This window comes from Convolutriloba macropyga, chromosome 3, assembly GCF_964194025.1.
Source record: "Convolutriloba macropyga chromosome 3, txConMacr16.3, whole genome shotgun sequence".
Classification (NCBI taxonomy): domain Eukaryota; kingdom Metazoa; phylum Xenacoelomorpha; order Acoela; family Convolutidae; genus Convolutriloba; species Convolutriloba macropyga.
In genome coordinates, this window is record NC_134470.1 from 38767615 (window position 1) to 38792070 (window position 24456).

Genomic DNA, 24456 nt, shown 5'->3' on the forward strand with positions numbered 1-24456 from the left:
TTTGAGAGATGTGGCTATTTGGCAAAAGTCGACTCTCCTAAATAATGTGGCAGGATTATCAGAATTGATAGTACTTGTCAATTTATTTCACCACAGTAGCTCATGTTCTGCACCACATGGAAGAATTAATTACTGTCGAGCGATTCTTGAGGCCATTTAAATCTTCTTATGCAAAATTTTGGCTTGATCGTGTTTGTTCCAGAATATCTTTTGGATCGCTTGAGCAATATGACTCATAGTAAAAAAAAAGATAAACTGGTAAAGCTCAAGGGTTTTACGTCTCCATGTATCTCGAATTAGTGTCGTTTTTGATCATTGCAGCTGCTGGGGAAGAGCAGAACTTCGTGGTATGAAGCAAAATTCGGTAAGTTTTGGCTCGCCTCCCCTAACTTTGTCAACTTTTCCGTTTGTTTAGCGTTTGATCTTTTTGTATTTGTAGTTTAAATTGGAATTTGTATTTTTATATCCTCGGGGTTCTGGTGTCAGCTTTGAGCTTCTTGGTGTTAAGAGTTGCTAGCGGGCCCGGTTGGGCTAATTCCTTAAGTTTTTTGGGATCTTTTTTGTGCGCCCCCCCGTACGTTATGCTCCCCCCAGTTACACAGCACGTGTCATTACATGTTAAATCATAATGTAAAAATATGGCACGTGCGTTGATGGGTGCAAATAATATGCACCCACTAATAGCAGGGTGGGGGGCACGAACGAAAATATCAAAATATACCTTTTTTAGTGGTTCGGACCAAGTGGCTTCCAATAATAATAATGATGATTATTTAAGACAGGCTTGTTTCTAGCCGAATTGCTAAAGGCCTATGGTAAATGGTAAATGGAATTGTTTAGTGTAATAAAATTTCACAGGGGCGTAATCTATATCCGACTTTTTCTTTTGTTTGTGTTGATAAGACAGCTGTGCTCTTTCTTGCCCAGTTTTGTTTTGATTTATTGCCTCAAGTGAAATGCTTTTTGTAAGCTGCATTATAAGACTACCAATTTTGGGGTCATTTTTTTCGAAGCGTTTTTAAAGAATATAGACTTAGTTTCTCCAAAGCTGCGTTGCCTCATAATTTAGGTGAATGTTTTCATTGAGATACAATAACAATTTAATTAAATACATGATCATACCCATTCAACACTTGAGCATGGTTTCATTGCAGGTATATTTCTCAAGTAAACTACCATTCATTCGATTTTTCTCAAAGTTAATTATAACTCTTCATCAGACGAAAATTCAGACGAAAAAGTGTCATTCATATGTTTTCACTGAATTACATTAAACACTGTTTTTGTACGAAGCATCGAAAGTATGGAAGTTTACTGGTGAATTATATGTGCTATGACACAATGCTCAGGTGTTCAATGGATATGATCATGTATTCGATTAATTAATTTCTCAGATGAGCTAATTTCTGATTGATTACCGCTGTAATTAATATTGCGTCAAGTATTTTGGGAAAACTTTACTATCTGTCTGCTTTTACGTTGCGTCATAATATAAATAATTCTAAGTACAAGTTAGGACAAATCTCAGTGACCTCGGAGGTCACTAGGATTTATGTTTTATTTACGTAGAGGAGCAACCGTGGTGAAAACTCGTGTTGATTTCGAGAAACTTGTTTAAATATCTTACTGATGAAGGCAGCCTTTTCTATCAGGAAATTGAACGCTGTTCTAACCTCAATTACAATTTTGTTCAAATTGCGTCTTTTTATAACAGTGAGAGTTGCAAATTAAGATTTTTGTTTTTGCGAGAGCACGACTAAATTAGAGAAAAAACTGATACAAATGCGCAATAAAATAATATTTGCATTGGTTTTTATCCACCTGCTTTTCGTTGACTTAGCTGCAATATGATTGACTAAAATTACTAGCCTTCTGGAGCTAGCCCTAATTTGACTGACAAATTATCTGCAATGCCTATTTATCATATTACTCATAGTACTCTGAAATTGAAGCAGCCCTGGTTTTGTAATCTTGCTAGAGTGGTCGCTCCCTAGGTAAAGATCCAACCAACTGTTTTGAAAAGCTTCTTTTCAATGATGTGTTTGATATAATGTAATGTCAAATCGATTAATCATTAATAGGTAGCGGAAAGATGGAGTAAACAGAAAAGGATAGCTGAGAACAGGCCGCTTTTGGCCTGGTGCTGTTCCACTGCCATTGCACAGAAACTACAATTACTAATTGTATTGAAAACTATTTCAAGCAGACCTTCGAAAATAAACTTTTTTCACAATCGAAAATGGTGAATGACTTTTTCAATAGTATCCACATCCACCATTTTTAAACCAAACAACGCCTCGCATGTTATTACTAATAAGATATTTACTGATTTTATAAATATCTTGTTAACAGAGTTACATAAGCTTAATTTGACCTTCACTGATTGCAAACGAGATGCTTATTACTAATTTTGCTCGATTTAAGAACCAAATTAGTTTCGTCAGCTGACTGTTGTAGATCTTTATCGATCGACTGAATCTCGAGCAGAAATTTGAGCTGAGAGTGTGCTTGACCTTAAAGCTTCTGATTCTAAACGTGTATGTTTTTGCTTTGATTGTTTTAATTTGTTTCTTTTCTTGCTCGTCTTTGATTGGTGACCACAGGAATTAAAGAAAGGTTTAGCAGACAGTAAAAGATGAAGAATCTAGACTTGGTTTTTGGAAGCCCATTGCTTTTAGGTGATATTAGGTACCAACGTCCCTGTAAAATCGATCGATGGGGCCATTTGGTCCCTTTCATCCCAATTATTCCACTCTAATTATCTGGAACCAAGATGTTCTTACGAATGCGCATCAAGCAATGTCATCCGGGCATACTTTGCGGGTTTTGGCTGCAAAGCCTTGGTTGGCTCTACCTATCTTACCTGTCGTAATTCCTATTTTTTCGGTGGTTTTGTCATGATGCAAAATGTTACTCTTAGCTGTTCTGTATCAAAATTGATTGGAGTCAATTGTTTTGAACCAAACAAATAGAATATTGTCTGCTAGTTTCTAAGACTGCTGCCAGTCTAGTGTGGCAGTTTGACACTATGTTCGGTAAAAATATAGAAAGAGCCTCAAAACTGTGCCGACAGTATTGAAAACGTCTTTGGACTCATGAACTAAAAGATGTGATTAAAGGTTTGAGATAGATTTAGAAAACAAGACTTTGATGGAAACACTTTGAAGCAACTTTACTCTCATGTGAACAGTTTGTGATCGGTCAAGTTGAACTACTGCAAACGCAAAAGCATTCGACTCTGCAAACTTGGCTGACTGTGACAAATATAACCATCATTACTTATAACTTATTACTAGTCAAACCAGACATTATATTTTGTCCATTAATAACGCAAACTATACTCAGATGTGTCTTGTGGTAAATGTTTGTCCAATTAGATGTGCTGTTTGCTTTGATTCGTTTTTACACCAGAAGGTTTTGTCAATGTTGCTATTTATTCTCAGGAGCAAATTGATATTTTCAGTTTTGCTAATATGATCATGGTGAAATTATTATGCTATGCAAACTTAATATTGCACCTATGTTAATGTCAAATATGAACGCAGTTATTGTCGACAATTTTGGCAAAATGTGTTACCGCTAAATTTGGATGGACAAAGAGTGATGTTCGAAGTGCATGATAGTGATGACGTCAGAACTGGATGATAACAAATTTTTCTTCGCTCTGAAGGTAAGGAGTAATTAATAGTTGCCAAATTTAACCTGCCCATATTTAGGTTGTTTGTGATGCAAGTCAACTTTTACCGATACATAAAAATGAATGAACGAATAAAAACATCAACTGTTATGTCATCATTGCACATCAACGGTATTGCATTTTAATTTTATAGATATTTTGTCAGATCCCAAATGAATCCCAATAATCAAATAAGATCTATCTTAATTGGATCTTCAACGATACATAAATTCGTGTCCTAAACAACATTGGGGGCGGAAGTGGTGGATGTTGAAACCGTGTTCGTTCGATCAAACATTTTAACCGATATTTGAACATTTTAACATCACACTTTTCAAGTGTTTTCTCAATTTTTAGAGACTAATTCTCCCTTAAAAATTTGATGAAATTGCGGCAATTTTATCTTTTAACAATTCTAAAATTTTTGACGGAAAGACTTCACTAACAATCACTTGCCAATTCTTTTTGAATCCCTCGTTATTTTATGTGTTAATCCATCCCTATATTTGAAAGTAACTGACCGACATTTTTTCAATTAAGCTTGGCAAAAATGAAGTAAAGAAGTAATTTTGAATTGTAGGAAAATAATGGATCCAGTTTTTGCTGTTATTTATCTTTAATAATTTTTTAAAGTTTTAATTTCATTTTCTAGTTCTTTCGTTCTCCTTGGCCACCTGTTCTGCTCTAATGTGTATTTTTTGGGTGAATAGAACGAGGGTGGATATATTTTTTAAATTTTATGCCAATTTTGTTGAATTACACAAGTTCGGTAACTGAAAGGACGAAGACTGAATAACTTATTGAAATGTTTCAATATAGAACTATTTAGAAGACAAAAAAGTGAAAATAAGAAATGACAATTTTTTGTCGGATTTTTTCGTAGTAATTCAATGAAAAACTGATCACTTGTAACACAATTTTATAAAACGGAAAATATTGTTTTTAAGTAGAAGTTGAAAAAACAATGTTTTTAGAACTTTTGATATAGGGCGTTGAACGCTTTTTAACCTATGTCATACCATCTAGATTTTTTCATGCCTCTTTAAATGATGGAACTTACTTTAAACTTTAAATGATGAAATCGTTTAAAAGAAAATTGAAGCTATCAAAAATTGTGTACAACAAAACAAAGTAATCTAAATATCCCTTCTCCATAGATGTTGGAAAGATAAATTGCAGATCATTTTACACATCAGAAATCGCCGAAATCACATCAAAATTTTTGTTCGTCATTGGAAACGGTAATGAAAAGACATTCTCCAGATAAGACAGACAATCTTCATATGCCACGACCTGCCAATTTAAGGCTACATCAACAATGGATTTCAAAGACTACAGTAGAAAGTTTCCAAAGAAACCATCGAATAACAACAACGACGTTTTGTAGCAGAAGAAAGAAAAAACCTCTGTTGGGTGAGCTTCAAAACATAAGAAGTGCAAGAGAAAGATGGAAATTTATCAACCGAAACAGAGACACTGAAAAAAACAGAGACAGGGATAGCGAGCCTCAGAAACCGTTTTGGAGCTGTTTTCACAAATGGAAATGTTATCACCAATCTTCTAAACTATAAATTTTCAGCAGTGGATGAGTTTTTTGGTTTTAGGGGATTTATAGGGACAATTATCTCGAGCAAGCATTCTAATGCAGTTACTTCGTTGAAATAGTTAAAGTGGTAGGCAGAAATACGAATCAGATGACGACTAAATTAGTTTTTGGTGTTTTGGGTGGCAAATATTTGTACTAAATCGGTATGTAAAAATAACGTAAATTACCCGGCAAAGCCCGGTCTTGATATGCAAAATTAATGCTTAACTTTCTCATTTTGTTACTTGATAACTTTTGGGAGTCATGCTGAGCCCATATTTGTGAGGCAGATTTCTTTAAGCGAAATGTTAATAATTGCATATTTTTTATTCCGAGCGATTTGGCCGGAATGGCTGCAAGCATGTCTTCTTTTTCATAAATGACAACTAAAATTTCTAGTTTTCTACCAGTTCTCGTACAAAAGGCAGCGTTAAAGCAAAGTTTTAACTTTTTTTATAATGCAAAGTATGCCTGCCTAAAACAATTAAAGCTTGATATCTGCAAAATTGTTTATGATTCAACTTAGAAAACATTCCTAAGTCCTCCAGAATTCCACTTAGGTGAAACACTTCCGTACTCGGTTCAACAATAGAATTGAACTCTGTTTCCGCGGTGACATTGACAGTTTTTTGCCTTGCGAGCCAACTAATTGCTCGATAAAACTCATCTAATTTAAAACATAAGCTCAAAGTACTCCTGTTAATTAGGTACCCTGCCCAATCACCATAAAAAAACTTGAAAAACAACTTCAATTTTTCGTTTCCAGTCTCCTCAATTCCAGTGTTACAAAATTTAAGTTTTATCCATTGTTCCCCTTGAATATCAATGAAAACGCCCCGACGCTTTCCATTGAGCGTGTCTTGTTTGTTGAACCAATGCTTTTAATGCATTAGCAGCAGAACAAAAATCAGTTCTACTTGACAATGCTAAATAGCGGATACAACGTATCAAACTGAGGAAGTTCTTTTTTCCGTTCTTTTTAAAGTTTCTGTTTTCAAGGAATTCCTCACATATTTCTTTCCTAGGAACAAAGTCAAATCTGAATGATCCCTAATTTTTGCATTTAGTAGACACTTCGGCTACAAACAAACGTTTTTGGAAACGCCAAAACTATAATGACCTCTTCCCACAGCAAAGAGAACCATTGATCAGTCCGTTCTGCTTTTTAGTGACAAACATTGGTTATTTATTACTTAGTTGTTCTTCTGAATCTAATTTAAGACTTTCGTGAGGATTATTTTTTCATTGGATTTTCATCGCATGGGATTCAAAATTTTTGTTACTTAAACGTTTTCTTAGATATGTTCAACATTTTTGCACTTAACTCATGTTAGTTTCGAAGTACGTTTTTGTGCCATTCGTGTTGCTTTTCAAAATCTTGCAATGACCTCTTTCGTGACATTTTTTTACAAGTTCAATTTTTGCTAAAGAGAACGGAATCTGATTTCTTGGCGCAATTCGCGAAATTATTCAATTTGCATTTGATTTCATCCAAGATTTTATCTATGCAAAAACAGAAACTTTCAAGTTCACGATGGAGTGCTTTTAAACCATAGAGACAAACAATGTTTGAGTTATCGACTCAGCGACAAAAGATTTAACTGCATGGCCTCAGTTCTAGTAATATAATCAGTCCACTACTTTTTCGTTACCACCTGTTCTCAAATTTGTTCTATCAGAAATCAGTTGTTCGAGATTGGGTCGCTGAAATCTTTTAAGTCTCCTACACAACGCACGTGAAGCTTCAATTCGTTCTCTAAGATTGCAGAAATAACACTGACTTCTTGTCGAGACACTGAATTATTTCACACCAAATTGCCATCTGTTTCTCAAAATCTTCCGCTCATCCTAACCGCCTCATCAAGTTGTTGTTGTTAGAGTCGTTCCCTTCACGGAGGTATAAACTCTTAATATCCAACAGTGCCGTCAACAGTTTTCACTTCGAGACATACATTCGGATTTCACACTTCGGAAATTTAGACCAACTCTTCTTTGCCACTAAAGAAAAGTTTCTGATTCATTTTGCTAATAATAACTTAAATTGGAAACTCTTATTATATGTGTTTCAAACAGTAAGTCATAAACTTGAATAAAACTTCAATTTAAGACCTAAACTAAGTGTTTTTTAAACGAAAGCTTAAAAGCAAGCTTAAAAGAAGCTTAAAAGAAGCTTAAAAGCAATAAAAAAACGTTGAAAACACAAAAACTGTAACTTGTAAATGTTTCATTTTATTTTCATTTCTAGATCCTTTTTCAAAACTAGAGTCAATCCTATTGGTCTTTACTTAAGAAAACATTTCTCTGCTTTTCCCTAAAACAATGCAGCGCCTGCAAATATTTCTGGTTGAATACAAGTTTTTACTAGAAAGCAGTGCTGTGCAAGAATGAAAAAAAAAATTGGCTGCTTTGTGGAAAAGATGGCCCATTTTGTTCAAAAACCTAGTATCCTTTACAACATTGGATCAGACATTGGTCAAACTAGCCACTGATTCCTCCGCGATGAAGAGCGACTAAACGCGATGAAGAAGTATTCTCCAGATAATTTCTCAAACACCCCTAAAAATGATTTTTTTTAACACATGAGCCAACTTTCGCAAAGTTCTTGAAGCAAGCCTTCAATACATCTTGTTTTACATTGCTTTTTACTATGATCAAACATATTAAATGTCTGTCAGAATGTCAGATTTCTGGGCCTAGAACCTGTTGGTAGTGTTAAAGGTGCAGGCAGAAATATGCAGCTGTTGATTAAATTCTGTGTATTTTGATTATGGGTGGCCAATATAGATAGTAAATCTGCTTAGATAAATAGCTTAAATTAACCGCCACAGCTTAGTCTGGATATGCGAAATATAGCTCGAAGTTAACGCCGTGCTTTCTCACTTTTAACATTCGGCAACTTTTGTTAGTAATGCTGAAAACACTTTTATGCACACAGGACTCTTTGTTTCTTCAAGCTCAGTGACCAGGAGGAGATAGGAGTGGCTCTAAATTTTTGGATGGAATTAGGCATTGAAACGTCCTAAATGTACGAGTTCTAGATGTTTTTATTCGACCTCTTGTTTCGACTATACCCTGAGAGTAGTGAAAGTGAACGACGTCAAATTTCACCCATTACAACTCAAAGCCATATGCAATAGTTTTGTCCTTTATTATCTCCTCAAACCAGAAATCATCGGCTAAATTTTATTCATATTTTGGTCGGCAAAACTGCTATTGACTCGTATTCAATATGAAGTTGATTAGCAACTGCCATTCTGCTAGCAAAGTCGGTTGGTTGTTTTGTGGTCATATGAGCTTCCAAACTTGTTTCTCAAGTGCTAGATGCAATGGGAGGTCTTTTTGCTTTGATCGAGGTTTCTTGGGAAAATTCATAGACCAAGTTTGAATTCATTATATTTCATCTACATAAAGAAAAGGGAAACGATTTGGAGAGAATGGCTACAATAAAGGTGAGTAAATTCATTTTTTGAGAATTCTGTTGCCTTCTTTGGGCTGATTTAATTGTTTAACGATGTGATGTCTTATGATAATGCAATTGAAATAAACCCTTAACAGAAACCTCAAGCCATATTACTTTCATCACTCAGTTTAGCTAAATTTGCTGTTCAGGCGTGTGATATGTATAATGCGGTTTATATTTCAGAAAAAGTTCTCAAGTGTCTACAAGAGTGGGAGGAGGGGCAAGTGTACCATCTGCATCCCTCAGACCTCCTCTCTCTCACCTCATCTCAAAATCAACAAAAAGATCATTGGTCAGTGCTATTACACAATGTCTCGCTTTCAGCAGTCTTTAATAGGCAGTGGACTAAAATGGCTCCTGAGTCCACATTGCAACAACTCATCATAAGGACGTAATGGGTCTTTTTGTACCCATCTTAGCAGGTGCAACCCGCATTACGAACGCATTACATAACGCACGTAATGATTATTTTCTAATGGCGCATTCTGACATTAAGGGGGGGGGAGGGGGTGGATAACTGAAAAGAACAAATCCGACAAATCGCATGGAAAGTAAAAGTGACTTTTTTTACGAATAATCAGACCAGGCAAATAATTTATTTGATTTGATGAAAACAGAAATTTTATGGTAAAGATGGTAGCTAAATGTATTTTCGCTGGCCGTCAACAAGACGGTCAAATATTTATAGTTTTTGCAGTATATATGTTTCTATTTGCTGACTCTTTTAAAGCTGGTAACTACAGCTTATGTCTACTGTGCTCATTATTCAACTCCCGCTGTGATTACACCATTGCATAACTTAACGTCACCCAGTAATTGATTCAGCTACTTTTTTGTAGCTGTAAGCTGAGCGGAGCTATATTGCGGTGCTCTTTGTTTTTTACGGCTCGAACAGGAGTATTGGTGGAGTGTCTTTTTATCGATATTTTTTAGGTAATTTTAAAACAGGATTTAAAAGTCAATCCCGCACGTGACTTGGTTAAATCCTAGCTACAACAATAACTGTTTTTCTTTGAATGGTTATCAAACAATTATAGCCAGCAATCGTAAAAAAAAGAGGTGGAGGTGTTGCATTCTTCTTGAAAAATAACATAAATTGTCAGATAGTTAAAAAAATTTGAAACGAATTCCGTTCAACAGTCGCCATCAAAACCATAAAAGAAGAAATCTGGTTCTCATGTATTTACATGCCACCAAATTGCACTAATGAAGCCAATTTCTTGACGGTTGTAAGATATCCCGACAGCCTAATGGTTGACCCAGAAACAAAACACGTACTTTGTGGGGATTTTAATGTTAATTTTTTAATAAACAGCAAAAAAGCCGAAAGCTTAAAAAGCCTTTTAGCCGGAAACGGTCTCAGTATATCAAGCAATAACGACCCAACGAGGGTATCAAATGGCAGAGGTACGCTCCTTGACGCAATATTTTCTAACTTTTATATAGAAACAAAAGTTAAATCAACCAGTATAACAGATCATCACACGGTAGAAGGGTCCTTTGACCTCGATGGCAGTCCAGAAAAGTATTTTAAAGCTCTAAAACCTAGATAATCCAATTACAAGAGAAAGACTCGAAAAGGATCTCAGGTATCAATTTGAGGTCCACAGAAGTAGTTTAGAACTCTTACCAATTGACAAAGCCTTCAAAAAATTTCACGAGTTGCTCACTGAAGCATTAGACAGTCACCTTCCTGAAAAATATCGTACACAAAAAAAAGAACAAAAAATGGATTGATAATGAGTTTAAAAACTTAGCGACGAAAAAACCTAGTCTTAAGAAACTGGCAGATACAACTGGAAGTCCACAAATTCACGAAAATTTTCAAAAAACTTGTAAAAACCTTAAACCTTAAATCTCTCATCAGATCTAAAAAACAAACTTTTTATCAAAATCTACTTAAAACCGATTCGGTAAAAAACAAAAAATCTTTTTTTGAGCTTTACAGATCTTTAGCCGGCAATTCAGAGTCCTTTAAAGTTTTCTGCTCGCAAAATAAAAAAAGAAGAGTTTAACGAGTTCTTCTCAAACATTGGGAAAAAATTGAATGCAGAATTTTTAAGAAGAAGTGCCGTTACAATTGAAAACCAGAGTCAAAATATGTTTCTAAAATCGATATCTGAAAACGACGTAATGTACGCTATCAACAACTTTAAAAACAAATTTAGCCTTGATTGCTATAACTTGAACTATTTTTTTATTAAAAAAGTTTCTGACTGTTTAGCAGCCCCTTTACAACTCTTGTTTAACAGATGCATAGAACTTGGACAATACCCAGAGAGTTTGAAAATAGCAAAAGTTATACCAATCTTCAAAAATGGAAATAAAGATGACCCATCAAATTTCAGGCCCATCTCGTTGCTACCAATTATAGGGAAAGTCTTTGAGCGGATTATATTTGATCGAATTCAAAACTACCTAAACGTTTTCGAAATTCTCTCAGATTCACAATTTGGCTTCAGGCACGGGAAGAGCACAGTTGATGCCATTGCAACCTTATTAGAGGAAATAAGATTAAATCTCCACAACAACAGTGAAAAAACCAAATGCACCTTTCTAGACTTAAAGAAAGCTTTTGATACTGTCCATCACAACATTCTACTGCAAACGTGTTATAGATATGGTGTGAGTGGTCCGATATACAACATTTTAAAATCATATTTGTCCAAACGAATGCAATATACATTAATTGGAGATAAAAAGTCCAAATTGAATCTTATAGAACTAGGCGTGCCTCAAGGATCAAATCTTGGCCCTCTTTTGTTTATTATCTACATGAATGACTTAAGTTTGTCCCTGAAAAAATCAAATGTTATTTTATACGCCGATGACACTGTTGTGAAGAGCAGAACTTCTGCATCGAAAATTGACGATGATCACGACAGAGCACTAGATAAGGTCAATGATTGGCTCATAAAAAATATACTAACACTGAACAAGGAAAAAACAAAAAGCATGCTTTTTGTAAAGAAAAATCAAAAAAATGTTGTGTCAAGAACATTCATCAAAAACACTAAAATTGAAGAAAAACAAAGTTTCAAATACCTGGGCATCACGATAGAGCATGATCTACGTATCTCAAAGCACTCAAAGCATGTGGTCACAAAACTTTTGTCGAATTGTTCTATCTTTTATAAACTAAAAAAAGTTTTGAGAGAATCACAGATGATAAAAGCGTTTAGAACATACATACAGCCAATAGTACAATACGGAGTCCTGATATACGGGTCAACAACAATCACAACTATTAGGGAAATAGACAAAGTTGTCAAACGTATCGTGCGGCTAATTTCTCATCGAAAAAAAGTTTGAAAGCACTTACAAAGAAAGAGTAAAACATAGGACTTATTTAGCCTCAGAGTTACATGCCTATGAGGTACTTAAGCAAACACTAAAAAACATAAGGGGACAATGTAATATTTCACCAATTTCAAAGGGTTTCTCAATGCAAAATTGCCTTAAAAAAGCAAGCGGTTGATTAAAAACAAAATAACTCAAGGTAAAAATCTATTTCACAGTTTTTCAATAATAGTTAGGATAAAACGGGTTTTAAGAATGCTTCTAGGTTACGATGATGAAATAATAGAAAAGATTGAAAGCATGTCTACTGCCGAAACAAAATATTTCTCATCAATTTCTAGAGAATTATATTTTGGGTAATGAGGACATAGTCAGACTGTTGTATGAGTTTTAATATCACAACTCAAAGGCGTTCCATAACCAGAATAATGTTTTTCACTAGGTTTAATGGTACCTTGAAAAATAGTGCTTCCTCTTTTTTTTTCTTTCTTCATTTTGAATCACTCATCCAGATAAACTGAACGAGACACTTGAGAACGGGCCATCGGCCCAATTGTGCTCTCCCACAGTCAAATATGTGATTGTATTTGTACAGGTAATTGTGAAAAGCTACTTATTGACTGATGGAAACAATTTATTATTATTATTATTTACGGCTCGAACAGGAGTATTGGTGGAGTGTCTTTTTATTGATATTTTTCTAGGTAATTTTAAAACAGGATTTAAAAGTCAATGCCGCACGTGAAAACTAAGCATTTAGGTCAAACAGTTGAGCGAACTGAAGAGAAGAGAGAGAGAGAGAGAGAGGGAGAGATTTTTTGCTTGTCGCGTTTTTGAGAGAGAGCGAGAAAAATAAGTGCTGTTAAATTGATAATTGACAGGTCGTTAGTTGTTTCAATGCTTTGGATTGTATTTCATGACTTTATTCAGTCAAGCTATTTTTTTTACTTCGCTTTGTTTGCCTTTACCTTAGTTCAAAACTTGTTCAATGTTTTGCGTGAAATCTTGTTAACTTCCCTAGGTTAGTAGTACTCTCGCTTTTTCTGCTTAAATTGCTTTGAAGCAGCAGTTGCTCAGCAATCTAGAATCAACAGTGCTAGTATTGATGAACGAAATCAAAAATGGAAAGGTTTATAACACTTGGAGCCCAATTTCAGATGTTTGCTACTTGAAATCAATTCTTATATATTTTGGTTTCCATTTCTAATTCTTATTGATATTCATTGTATCCCATGTATCTTGTCTCATTAAGAAACAGGAGTATGTCCAACTAATGACATCTTAATGACATCAAATTCTCTTTTCAGTGTTTTTTTACAGAAATCGTTTGACATTTTTCTGTTTTTTTTACTATTAGTAGTAGTAGTATGTCCAGTCCTTCTTTTTCAACCTTTTTATACCGACAAGGTGGAGTAGTCAACATCTTTCTTCAGCCCTAACCGAACACATTTTGTTTTAGCAGCATAGTTGATTCAAAAACTTCTACTCTAGCAGAGTACTTTTGGCTGAAATTCTGTTCAATACGCTGAAGCCGTTAAATTAGAGATGATACGTTCGCAACTACGAGTGCACATGTCCAACATTTCCTTGCATAATAAAGCTCAGCTAGTTTGATTACTGATCGGAAATCCGATGCAAGCGCTGCCGTGATGTCATTCAGTTTTTTCTGTTGTCCGTCTTTGCAGAGGTGCTTAGCTGATTTTAATTTCTCCAGAGTAATAAAAGAAACGTTCAAGTCTCTGGCAACGTCACAATAGCATTTTTCCAGCTTGTCAATGTGTTTCAGTTTTTCCTGCCCGATTTGTCCCCGATACGGCCCCGATCCCTCTTGATAAGTTCCCTAATACCATCTTGAAAGTTATAAAAACTGAGCTCCTGAAACAGATAGTACATTTCGTCAGACTTCTCAATTGCACCCACCTTCTTTTGCTGTTATTTTAAAAATCATCGAGGTTGTCTTCACCCGCCATAATCACCATTCTCTGTACTTTTCGGTCAAAAAGCTCACTGAAAACACTTTCACATCTAACACACCGTTGATATACTTGCACCTCGGAAGGAGATTTTTACACCCTTCTGTATACTAACACCTAAAACAAGAGAGGAGCCTGGTAGCAGTTCAATTTTTCAAACCGCTTTTTACCAACGACTGTTATTCTTCTGAAGGGTTTTTTCCTTCCAATTAGTGTGCGATCTTTCTGAGGTTTCTTTCAATGATATTGATTCGTGACCTTCTGAAATAGTAGTTTGCATTTCGACTTGTGATAACAGATAACTTACAGTGTATTCTAAAAAGAAAGTTCTTCAAATTTTTCCTACAAGTTTTACGATCGCTTAGGTGTCTCAAGCTTAGTGAAATATTATTTCACAATTTAGAAAGATTATTTCAACAATCGTACTTGAAAAGCTCCAGCTCCATACGAGTTTTTTTTATCTCAGTGATAGCTTACCAGGAATTAATTGTTAATTTGACATTATATTCCTGCTGTAGCCCTACAGGATTTCGAAGCAACAGGAGAGTGACAGTTATTAATGATAATATGAACCAGAACTAAAAATTTGAAATCAATGGGTTTTTCAACAGTTTGCCAATGCAGGTTGGAGATATAATCTGTGCGTGAAGGCAGTTTATTTAATCAGAAAAGGGAATTACAGGCAGCATACTGAACTCTTTGTAACATTAACATGTCCTTTTCACAGATGACAGACAAATTAGAATTGTAATAATCAGGGAGGCATATTATTAGATTCTGTGCAGCATGCTTCCTTGTTTCTAGGGAAAGATATTGTTTTGTATCTTGTATAGCTTAGGGAGCTCGTTATAACATGATCGGGTGATTGAGTTAACTTTTTCGGACAGGTTATGATGTTGGCCAATTTTTACTCAGAGAGAGATTGCTTTTGATTCCGGACCATGAACTCCATGCATAAGATTTATTTCAATTTTCGGTTCTTTTTGTATTCTTGATGGAACTACCATTACTTCAGCTATATATACTCATTATGAGGATGCTTAGAGTCAATATTACCTTCATGTGGTAAGTGACTTAGAGTTTCTTAAAAAATAAATCTTGTAAAAATTGTTTTTTATTTTTGTTTGATTTTTTTTGCGCATATATGGTCATGGGGTCAGTTACGCTTTTGCTGAATTTATATTTCAGTTTCATGGTTTTGAATGCTCGAACGAGGAGTCACATCGTGTCATTCACTTTCATAAATTTTGACTTCATGCTTAAGTGGTTTAAGCCCGTTCGATTAAGGATATCGTGTGCATATATCTGATAGTTCAAGTCAACTGGTTTGAACCAGTCTTCAATTGGTATTTTATTGTCAAGAGTAGAGGACCAAGGATAGAACCCCGTGAACACCATAGTCAACATCGATTTCGTAGGAAAACTGGTTCGCAATCTGAATGTTTTGCCTTCTTTAGTTTAAGTAGGACATTATACATTTTGTGCATTTACCGCTAATCTTGAAACGCTTTTCCAACCCCTCAGAAAAATATCATAATCAGTGTCAAAAGATGCTGGTAAGTCAACAGCCGTTATTATTATCAACTTTTCTCTTTATGACTGTGCTGCAGTTCGTTTGTAGCAGTTTTATCTCGTGCTTCAGAGAGTTGATGTGTTCAGGTATGTTATGCAGGTCTGGCAGCTTATGTTTTAGTTCTGAAATAATACTATTTAGAGCTTTTAGTGAAATCGGGTCAGATTCTAGACGGTTCCAAAGTATGTGTCCTTTTACAGGCGTATTGAGACCAGTACATGACTGATGTACAACTTTGGTACGGGTCGCACAAGTTATTTCCTTTGATTTTTATACACCTTTGCAATAGAAATCATTGACTGCTCGGCCCATGTTCGATGGTTGCAATTGTCGATTTCGGGAAATTTTTTGCCCTAGCCGGAGTTTGTTAGCTGAACACTTCATATTCCCTAATTTGTATTTTCTCCCCGATTCGGGACTTGGATATATTATTTCCTCTGCCCTAGCCGAGATTTGAAGTGATTCACTTTGCGTGGTCGATACCAGTAGTTGAGACTGTGACGCATGTGTATCTACATAAACTGGAATTCTAAAATCCGGTGTCCCGCTTTTTTACCCCTATTCATTTAACCCCCGATCATTTAACCCCGATTTATTCACCCCTGTATTATTTAACCCCTCAGCTGCGCGTGGGACTTGATATGAAACTATCACAACCGAACGTGAGATTAATTTATCCACTTAATTATGACAAACCATGTCTTTAATGTCGACTGCTAATTGGCGGGATGAAATGATAGAGGGGTTAAATGATAGAGGGGTGAATAAATCAGGCTGAAAGGAATAGGGGTGAAAATAAGTAGAACCAAATGATACAGGGTTGAATAAATCGGGGTTAAATTTTGTCCGGCTTTGACTTTCGAAATTCTACCGAGAATTTTGTTTTAGTAAAGCGCTCATTTCACAATTTTTATTTGTTGTACAATGTGTCTATTGTTCTGCTAGCACTATGATCGCACCCGTTTCAATTGATGGTTGAACCGTTGCGTCAGAAGCACTCATTTTATATTTCAGAAGCACACATCCTCAAGCCATATCCAAGATTTCTCAAGTGAGTATTCAATAAAGTCCTTTGTTTTAGTTAAAAAAATGATTCTTTTCCCAATTTAGCTCTCCGTCCCAGCTTTGCAGTTATATAACGTATAGCCCCCCGTTACCGTGAGTATATCATAATGGGGGATATGATTTAGTGGTGGAGGGAAGCTATAATGGGAGATAGCAATAAAAATTTTCCATCACCGAGTCATATAGCTGTCATTAATTAAAGTTGTTAAATCTTATATGAGCTGTTTGTTAATTGCATCGCAAGTAGCTTTTGGGCTTCATTAGTTAGTTTTAAAATGTAGCTTTTCACTAGTAGTCTTTAAATTTGTCAAAATATTTGATAAACTGATGTGTACTTTTGTTCGTGTTTTGAACAAATATGAACAATGCTATTGACTTTCGAAAAATTTTGAACTTTGCTTCAGTCCTAATTAAAAGGATGACAACTGTGATTGAGAAAAATAAGTAGTGCAAATTTCAAGACAGTAAATTTGGAGTTGTTAAAAATTACTGTCTGAAAAGTTCTTTAAAAACTGGTGGGTAAAATCACAAAAATCTTGCAATTTTTCCTTCGCAACTCTGCTTCATTTGTTCCTATACCTGCTAGTCATTTAATTGTTATCAAACGTATCTTTTGTTTGCAATCGAGCTTAATGATTTTGTAATTTGTGCAGCGAGTACATATCAGTACGTAGTGACAAACAGATGGTGGTGCGCATTGAAAACAGACAGATTAGCCCAGTGAGTGGATTTGATTCATTGGAACCAGTCACTATATTACACGAGGAGCTCTGCTACAATGAGGTAAAAAAAATCATCCCCTGTATAAGAGTATTGGAGATGTCTTTTTTAACCAATAGCTCCCTGGAGTAAAACTGATGCAGCACGTGAATCGTGTGAAAAACGTTGTTTTACTGTTGATCGATTGGGAAAAGCGAAACAAAAAGAGTGATTTTTTTGTTCATAGAGCTGTTTTCGAGAGAGCAAGAAGTTAATGTGTGAAAAAAAAATCTGTAAGAGAATAAAATTTTTTGTTCACGTGCGAGTTATTCAAACAGTTGTTTTTGGTTCTGAGGATTTTTTGGTTAAGAGATGTGAGTAGTCTCTGACTTTAAGTTTTTCTCTCATTCTGCTCAAAGTGCATCAAACAGAGCTTGCTCAGCAAAGCAATCTGGAATCAACGGAATTGGTATCGACAAAACAAATCAAAAATAGCAACGGGATTAGCTCATAAAGCGCAATTTTAGATGCCCGCTAGTTGAACTTTGTTATAAGTCTTAGTTACCATCTCCAATGCTTATAGGCATTGATACTATTTCCTCTCGTTAAGAAGCAGGGGTTTGTCTAATCAAAATAGTTCGCACTTCATGTTGGGTTATGGACTTTCGCAAGCGGAATAAAAGCGTTTTTAACTAAGTAGAAATTTTTTTTCTCAAAATGAGAGAATAACAAGAATGATATTTTACAGTAGAATTTAGAGATTTACAGGAGAGATCTGATTATTAGATCAAGATGGTGATTTGATTTTGGGAATGAAAACGGACTCAAAAAGCAGCTGTATATATACCCATTATCAGTGTGAAAAAGTCAAGATACAAAACTAATCTTAGCACCATGATTTATAGTGGGGGTCGCAAGGGTTACCCAATATGGCTTGCTTCTGCAAATCAGCTAACACTTCAAAAATGTTTTTGAACATCAATGTTTTTTCTCACTTTTTTCTGTTCCTTCAATCCCAATCGGTTTGTCGGCTTTGTCTCTAATTGGATCCTGACATCTGCGTTTTCCACTATGGCGCGCATGATATTCCCTATTCCTCCTCTGATTTATTCCGGAGATATCATAATCATTTAATACATGCTGGGAAGATTTTACATCAATTATTCTAACTCTAATAATAGTTATCTAGAATCATCAGTTTGAACCGAGTATTGATTCACAGCATCATTTCTTGAAGATTCATTTATATCAGTATTGGTGACCTGAATCCATTTACCTCCTGTCAGATTAATTTGATAAAATTACTAAGTTTAAGTCTTTAACTCGAATCAAAATTCTAACACTTCAAAAATGTTTTTGAACATCAATGTTTTTTCTCACTTTTTTTGTTCCTTCAATCCCAATCGGTTTGTCGGCTGTGTCTCTAATTGGATCCTGACATCTGCGTTTTCCATTATGGCGCGCATGATATTACCTATTCCTCCTCTGATTTATTTACGGTGATTGTTCGCATACGCTCTATAATAATTATATAAACTATAATTAGAAAAACTCCGTGACGCACTATGGAGTTAGGTAAAATGATGAAGTTAATTTGATTGTGGTTTAAAACGATAAAGTTAATTTGAAAACGGTTTAGAGCGATGGTAGTTACTACATATTCATCATCGATCGGCTCTTGGGATCAAATCCCTTACCTGAAATGCTTCCTGGGCCTAGCCGACATCAGACGTCAAATTCCGCACTCCTCGACAACAATGATGACGGAACCAGTAACGGTGACGTCACGAGTGGATCAAGCTGCGAATACAAGGAAGGCTTGAAACGTGATGATTACTCACCAGCAAGGAAAAGTACTCTTCAGCATAGTAAATCGATGCCTAGCATCATGCACAGAATTCGCTTTGCTGAGAAGTCACCCTCAAGGGAAGAGGCCAACGGTTCCGTTTGTGATTCGCGGACGTTTAATGGTACGAGTCGCGATAGTTCTAATGATCGACGCTCAGGAACTATTGTCGGAGAACCTATAAAATCAGCTCAATGGTAAGAATTAAAGAATCGTTTCAAGATTTGTAGTTATTGGTCTCACGCTGCGATCTGAAATTGAATCAAAATACATTCTCCGAAACTGACCACGTAAAAAGGGCACATCACGTGGACAAAATTTGATTTTTTTTCTTGCGCAAATTGCGCGTTCAGCCCTTTTCTAGAAATGTTAGGCAATTCTGATCTGATATCGATTTTATTGGCCGCAAAGCGATAGCTGGGGCTATCATTAGCCTTCTCCTGGTTTTTCACAATTCAAAGAATTGTAATTGCGTTTCGATGTCTTTTTCACGACTCCAAAAGGATTATTGCAGTAGTATTTTTCAAATCAATTTTATTGGAGTGAATTTTGAAGCAGGAAAATGAATTTTGAAGCAGTGGGGGTTTGAACGCGGAATAAAATTGGAAACTTGTGCGAAATAGAAATTGGTTTTTTGTTCATAGCACTGTTTTGGAAAGAGCGAGAAATTGAGGTGTGATAAAAAATTCTTTAAGAGAGCCAATTTTCTTGTTCATATGAGGCTTTTTAAAGCAGTTTCTTGGCATTGTCAGTTAAGGGTCTGAAATGGCTAATGCAATAATTGCCGGCTTGCTTTGATATGTTTTAAAGTTGAGTTAAATAATATGAGTTGCATGCTAATATGGAGGTTTTTCGGCTGTTTTGCAGATTCGGTCCTCTCACTGACAGCATTTGCGCGATTGACGTCATTTCTCACCCGCTCTGGTAAAATTTTGTAGGCCAATTTTATGATTAGATTTTGATCATACGTGATTGACCTCAAGCAGCAAAATGATTTTGCACTTTGAAACTTCAGTTTAATTTGAATTAGTTCAAAGTAACTCATATTTATATAATATAGTTCCCTAAAAAATACCTCTGTGGAGTGAATTTCAACAAGCCTTATTAATTTACCGCTAAATGTTTTTTACAGTTTTTTTGAGCTGCGTTGCTTTCTTGTTCAACTTGCACCTTTATCTTCTTCTATCTGTATCAAACGGCAAGTATATTTCGCAGCTTTTCCGTCAATCTGCGGGTTGTGTTTTTGTTTTATTGCATTCATTGGATCGGAGAAGACGCTTTCTGTATCCATTGGATATTAGTTCTCTTGTCATAAAATGACGTTTTGTTACGAAAAATGACAAAATGAAGAAATTGTTATTATTGAATTGAATTTTCTTGTTGTCCAAGCTGAATTTTTATTGTGTCCCGGCCAGTACCCATTTCAGGAACAAAATTGGGGCGTCAATAAGCCTATTTAGGGCTCCACGAAATTTAAATTAATTGTTTATCTTGCCCTGAATATTTAGTTTTTTGTCACGCTACCCTTTACTTGATTTTGTTAATAGACCAATTGTGAGGCTATGCCCATTTTAGACTTCCGACGAGTTGTAATTTAGAATAAGAATTGCTTCTGAGAACATGTGGACCTTTTTCAATAAAATTGATTGCGCCTTCAAAATTTGGCATTCCTTTTGTGACAGTTGTTTACGGTCATTGTTCCGACCCTACTTGTGGCAGAGTGGAGGAACTATGTACTCAAATGGTTTTTTTGTTCAGTCAATTTTGGCCGACTGATATATTCATCCTAGAGAAATGTGAGTGTTATCATTAAAAAGTTCGTCCAGCATAGAATGAGAAATTAAAATGATTTTTCTGAATTTTGGTTTTTTCGAGGAGTTATCGGGGTATTGTGTTCCTTTTTTACAAAAGGCGATAAAAAAGTTTAGTTTTGGTCTCATAGGGAAGTCAGTTATCAAAAGAAAATTCGAATTCTTTTTGAGAGCTGTTTTTTTAGAACCCTTTCATATTTTTAAATTTTTTATCAAGTCAGTGAGAGACTAGTCGCTTTTCATATCAGGGTTCCGTTACTGACAAACTTCATTTACAGTTAAATAATGCTCAATGAACAAACCTTTCGTTTTTAAGGAGTCGCTGATTTTTTTAAGGCTCCTACTATGAGTTTTTGTAATTTGTAATGAAATTTTGATTTACTTTTTGAGATCTTAAAAAACTTTTTTTGTCCTATGACATACACTCGTTGACTGAAAATGCAAAAGTCTGCATAATGGGCATTAAGTAAACCTATCTAGTGATTTGTGTGGACAGCTAATGGCTGTGTTAAGACTTTCAAAGTAATTTTTAATTTTTTTAAAATTTAAGTGATTCTTGACTTACTTCGGTGAACTGTAAGTCAATTTCACTAACGATAAGAGACTTTCTACTGCAACCAAAATTAGTCGTTAGCGGTTTTAGCTTCTAACTATTGGTGTTATGTCTTCGATCCCACGAGTTTTTAAATATATTTTTCATATTTTTTTCATAATTTGATCCCTCTTGAAATCTTATTACATTATTCTGATTTTGACAGTTCCCATTGGCTTAGAGAGGACGTGAAATTGATCATAGGTAAAGTTTTTGGAGATTTTTTTTTGTTTCAATGGCTTTGACACTTTCTTCCAGCACTTTTATACTGAATTTTTAGATTTGCCTGTATTTTTCGTTTTCATAGTTATAAGACTTATTTTGATAACTTATTTAAGACTAATGAATGATAAATTTCTTTATTTTCCCATCGATGCATAACTTAGCATACTTTTTGGTTTCCGTTGAAAGGTGTTGAATGTATTGGCTTTAATACCACGGGTTTGCTCAAAACTTTCGTGGTTTTAATATAGTTTTTTTAATATTTGTTGATTTTTTTAAAGTCAGAAAGCTACAAAAAAAGAAGCCCACTGCTCCTTAAAAATTATTTGAAAAAAGTTTTTACTGCAAAGTTTATTTTTTTAAGTCTTCGCCACTATTTTATCTTTTTTGATTTTGCTGTTTTTGCCTGTTTTTTTTCTTTGTGTAGTCGTAAATTGCTGAGAGGTCTCGTAAGCTTCTAATTGTGGATTGACTGAATGAAGTTACTCAATGCAGTCAGTTTATAGGAAATAGTCTTAAAGGTCATGATCTTTGTTTTCAATTTTTTTTTTAATTTTTCACTTTTTGTTGTTCTTTTTGCCAACTTGTATTTTATTCTCATCATTGAAAGTTCCCATCCACTTCCTTGTAATTCAAAAATTAACGTGTTCGTTGATATGTCGTACTCATCTTTTTTCTTTTTAGCACATCCTAAGCTCAGCTCTTCTTTTTAGCTCTTCTTTTTAGCAGATTATTTTTTGTGTTCTTCCGCATCTTTATTACGTTTCTTTGACCTAGTATAACCAAAGACAGTTTCTATTTGTTTCGTAATGGCTTTTCAGTAAATTTATTACTAATTTTTTGTTAAAAGTTATTGGTTTTTAGGACGTTTTAAATTATTTGGTTTTAAAATGTGGATTTTTAAATTTCGCCTCTGTTTCTCATTAAGGAGAAGTTGCATCTCCTGTGTAGTTAGGAATAGTAAATTTGTGTAGTTAAGGTTTTATCTGATTGCATTTTGACGTTGTTACTAGGTGCTTTTAAATTTAGATATTGAGTTTTTGCATTGAAATTTTTGTTTTTGCTTATTTTGTTTTTTTTTCTCGTAGTCCTTTCAATGGCAGATCTTTGTAGTTATGAAAATTACATTTGTTTAGTGAAGGCTTCATATGATTGTATTTTGACGTTGTTAATAGGTGCTTTTAAATTTGGATTGAGTTTTTGCCGTAAAAATGTTTTTTTTTGCTTATTTTGCTGTTTGTTTTTTTCTTGTTCTCTGATTAATGGCAGTTATCTTGTACTCTTTTTGTACTCTTATTAATGGCTGTAATGAGGCATGGCATTTTGTAATTCATTTCGTAGTTTTGGTGTGTAACAATTTTTTTGAACCCAAACATCTGTTTCTGATTCTCTTCATTTGGTTGACAATTAAGTCAAAAATGTAGATGAGCTCGGATCGGAACATCATGTGCAAACGCTCATTAACGAGCCTCCTTGTTTCATTGAGTCTTTGCTTGCTCTAGATTTGCTCGCGGGTAGAATGCGTATATTATATTTGTTTTTCTTTCTTTATACAGTTACAAAAGAACATTTTTTGGAATTATTTTGTTTGTCCTTGTTACCTTTTAATTGTTTCACTATCTAAAAGTTGGCATTCACTCACAAATCTATTATCATTGAGCATGATTGACTTGTTCCCCTACTTTTTGAGGAGCTCGTCTGATACAGTTTTAAGACCTTTGTTATCTTTTAATTTTTTCTGACATTTTTATCCCACCAATTTTTGTTATTCTGTTATGCCGGTGTTCAACTTAAAGACATGCGCGACCTTATGTTCGTAATGCTTTGTTGTGAATGTGCAGGAAATGTTCCCGTTTTATTTTTTTTTACCCAAGACTCATCGCTCTGAAAAATTGTACTCTCGCTAACAATGATTGGATCTTTTCCGTTTGTGCCCCCCAGCTTAGTTGGGTGCATATGATTTGCAACCCCCATGTAAAGGTGTAAAACAAACAACACTCTTTCGTATAGCTTCAATTGCGACATTCAATTTTAAAGCAACATATAAGACAACGTATTATAGTCAGTCTATAACTCATCGATGATAGCAACGTCTATGCAAGCAAAGTACAATCCAATAACGTATAAGCATCAGTACGATCATAGCAACAAGTGATAGTTTAGACGGCAAGGTTTTTTTGATGCTCTTTTACTGGTTTTTTGTCTGATGTCATTGACGTCAGAATCAGTTCATAATCGATCAACAATCGTCTAGAGAACCTAAAAATATTAAGCCTAAAACCGCCTTATTCGATACATATCATGGTATTATTTACTTAAAATTAGGTTATACGAACTTTTCCGGAACTTTTTATGTATATTAGACGCAATTCTATACGTAATTTAAATACTCGATTCTGATTGGTTAATATTCTCGCTTAGATTTATTTAGTTACTAACATCCTCCGGCCCAGAAGAAGATGCTGGGAGAATCGGTACTAATTTTAAAAGCGGGCGAACGAGCGATCCGGAGGACGTGCGCAATACGGCGGAGCGTGCGACGCTGTCGGAACCGTAACGAAGTTCAGTGATCCGAGCAGTGGGGTAGTAACCCCTTGGGTTGGTCTCTTCAACTACCCAAACCAAATCACCGGTCTTAAGGTGATGCTCGGCAG

General features: G+C 35.1%; 1 protein-coding gene across 2 annotated transcripts in view; it reads left to right on the top strand.

Moving 5' to 3' along the window:
• The first annotated feature begins 3354 nt into the window (after nucleotides 1–3354).
• The window catches only part of LOC142336192 (uncharacterized), a 57867-nt gene continuing 36765 nt past the window's right edge, over nucleotides 3355–24456 (top strand). The window contains exons 1-5 of one of the 2 annotated variants that reach the window (XM_075384835.1): nucleotides 3355–3670; nucleotides 8905–9013; nucleotides 16582–16618; nucleotides 17286–17415; nucleotides 18971–19374. In XM_075384835.1, the coding sequence (XP_075240950.1) occupies nucleotides 3617–3670; nucleotides 8905–9013; nucleotides 16582–16618; nucleotides 17286–17415; nucleotides 18971–19374 (734 nt within the window). In that variant the 5' untranslated portion in view covers nucleotides 3355–3616. The other variant, XM_075384836.1, reaches the window with a different exon arrangement.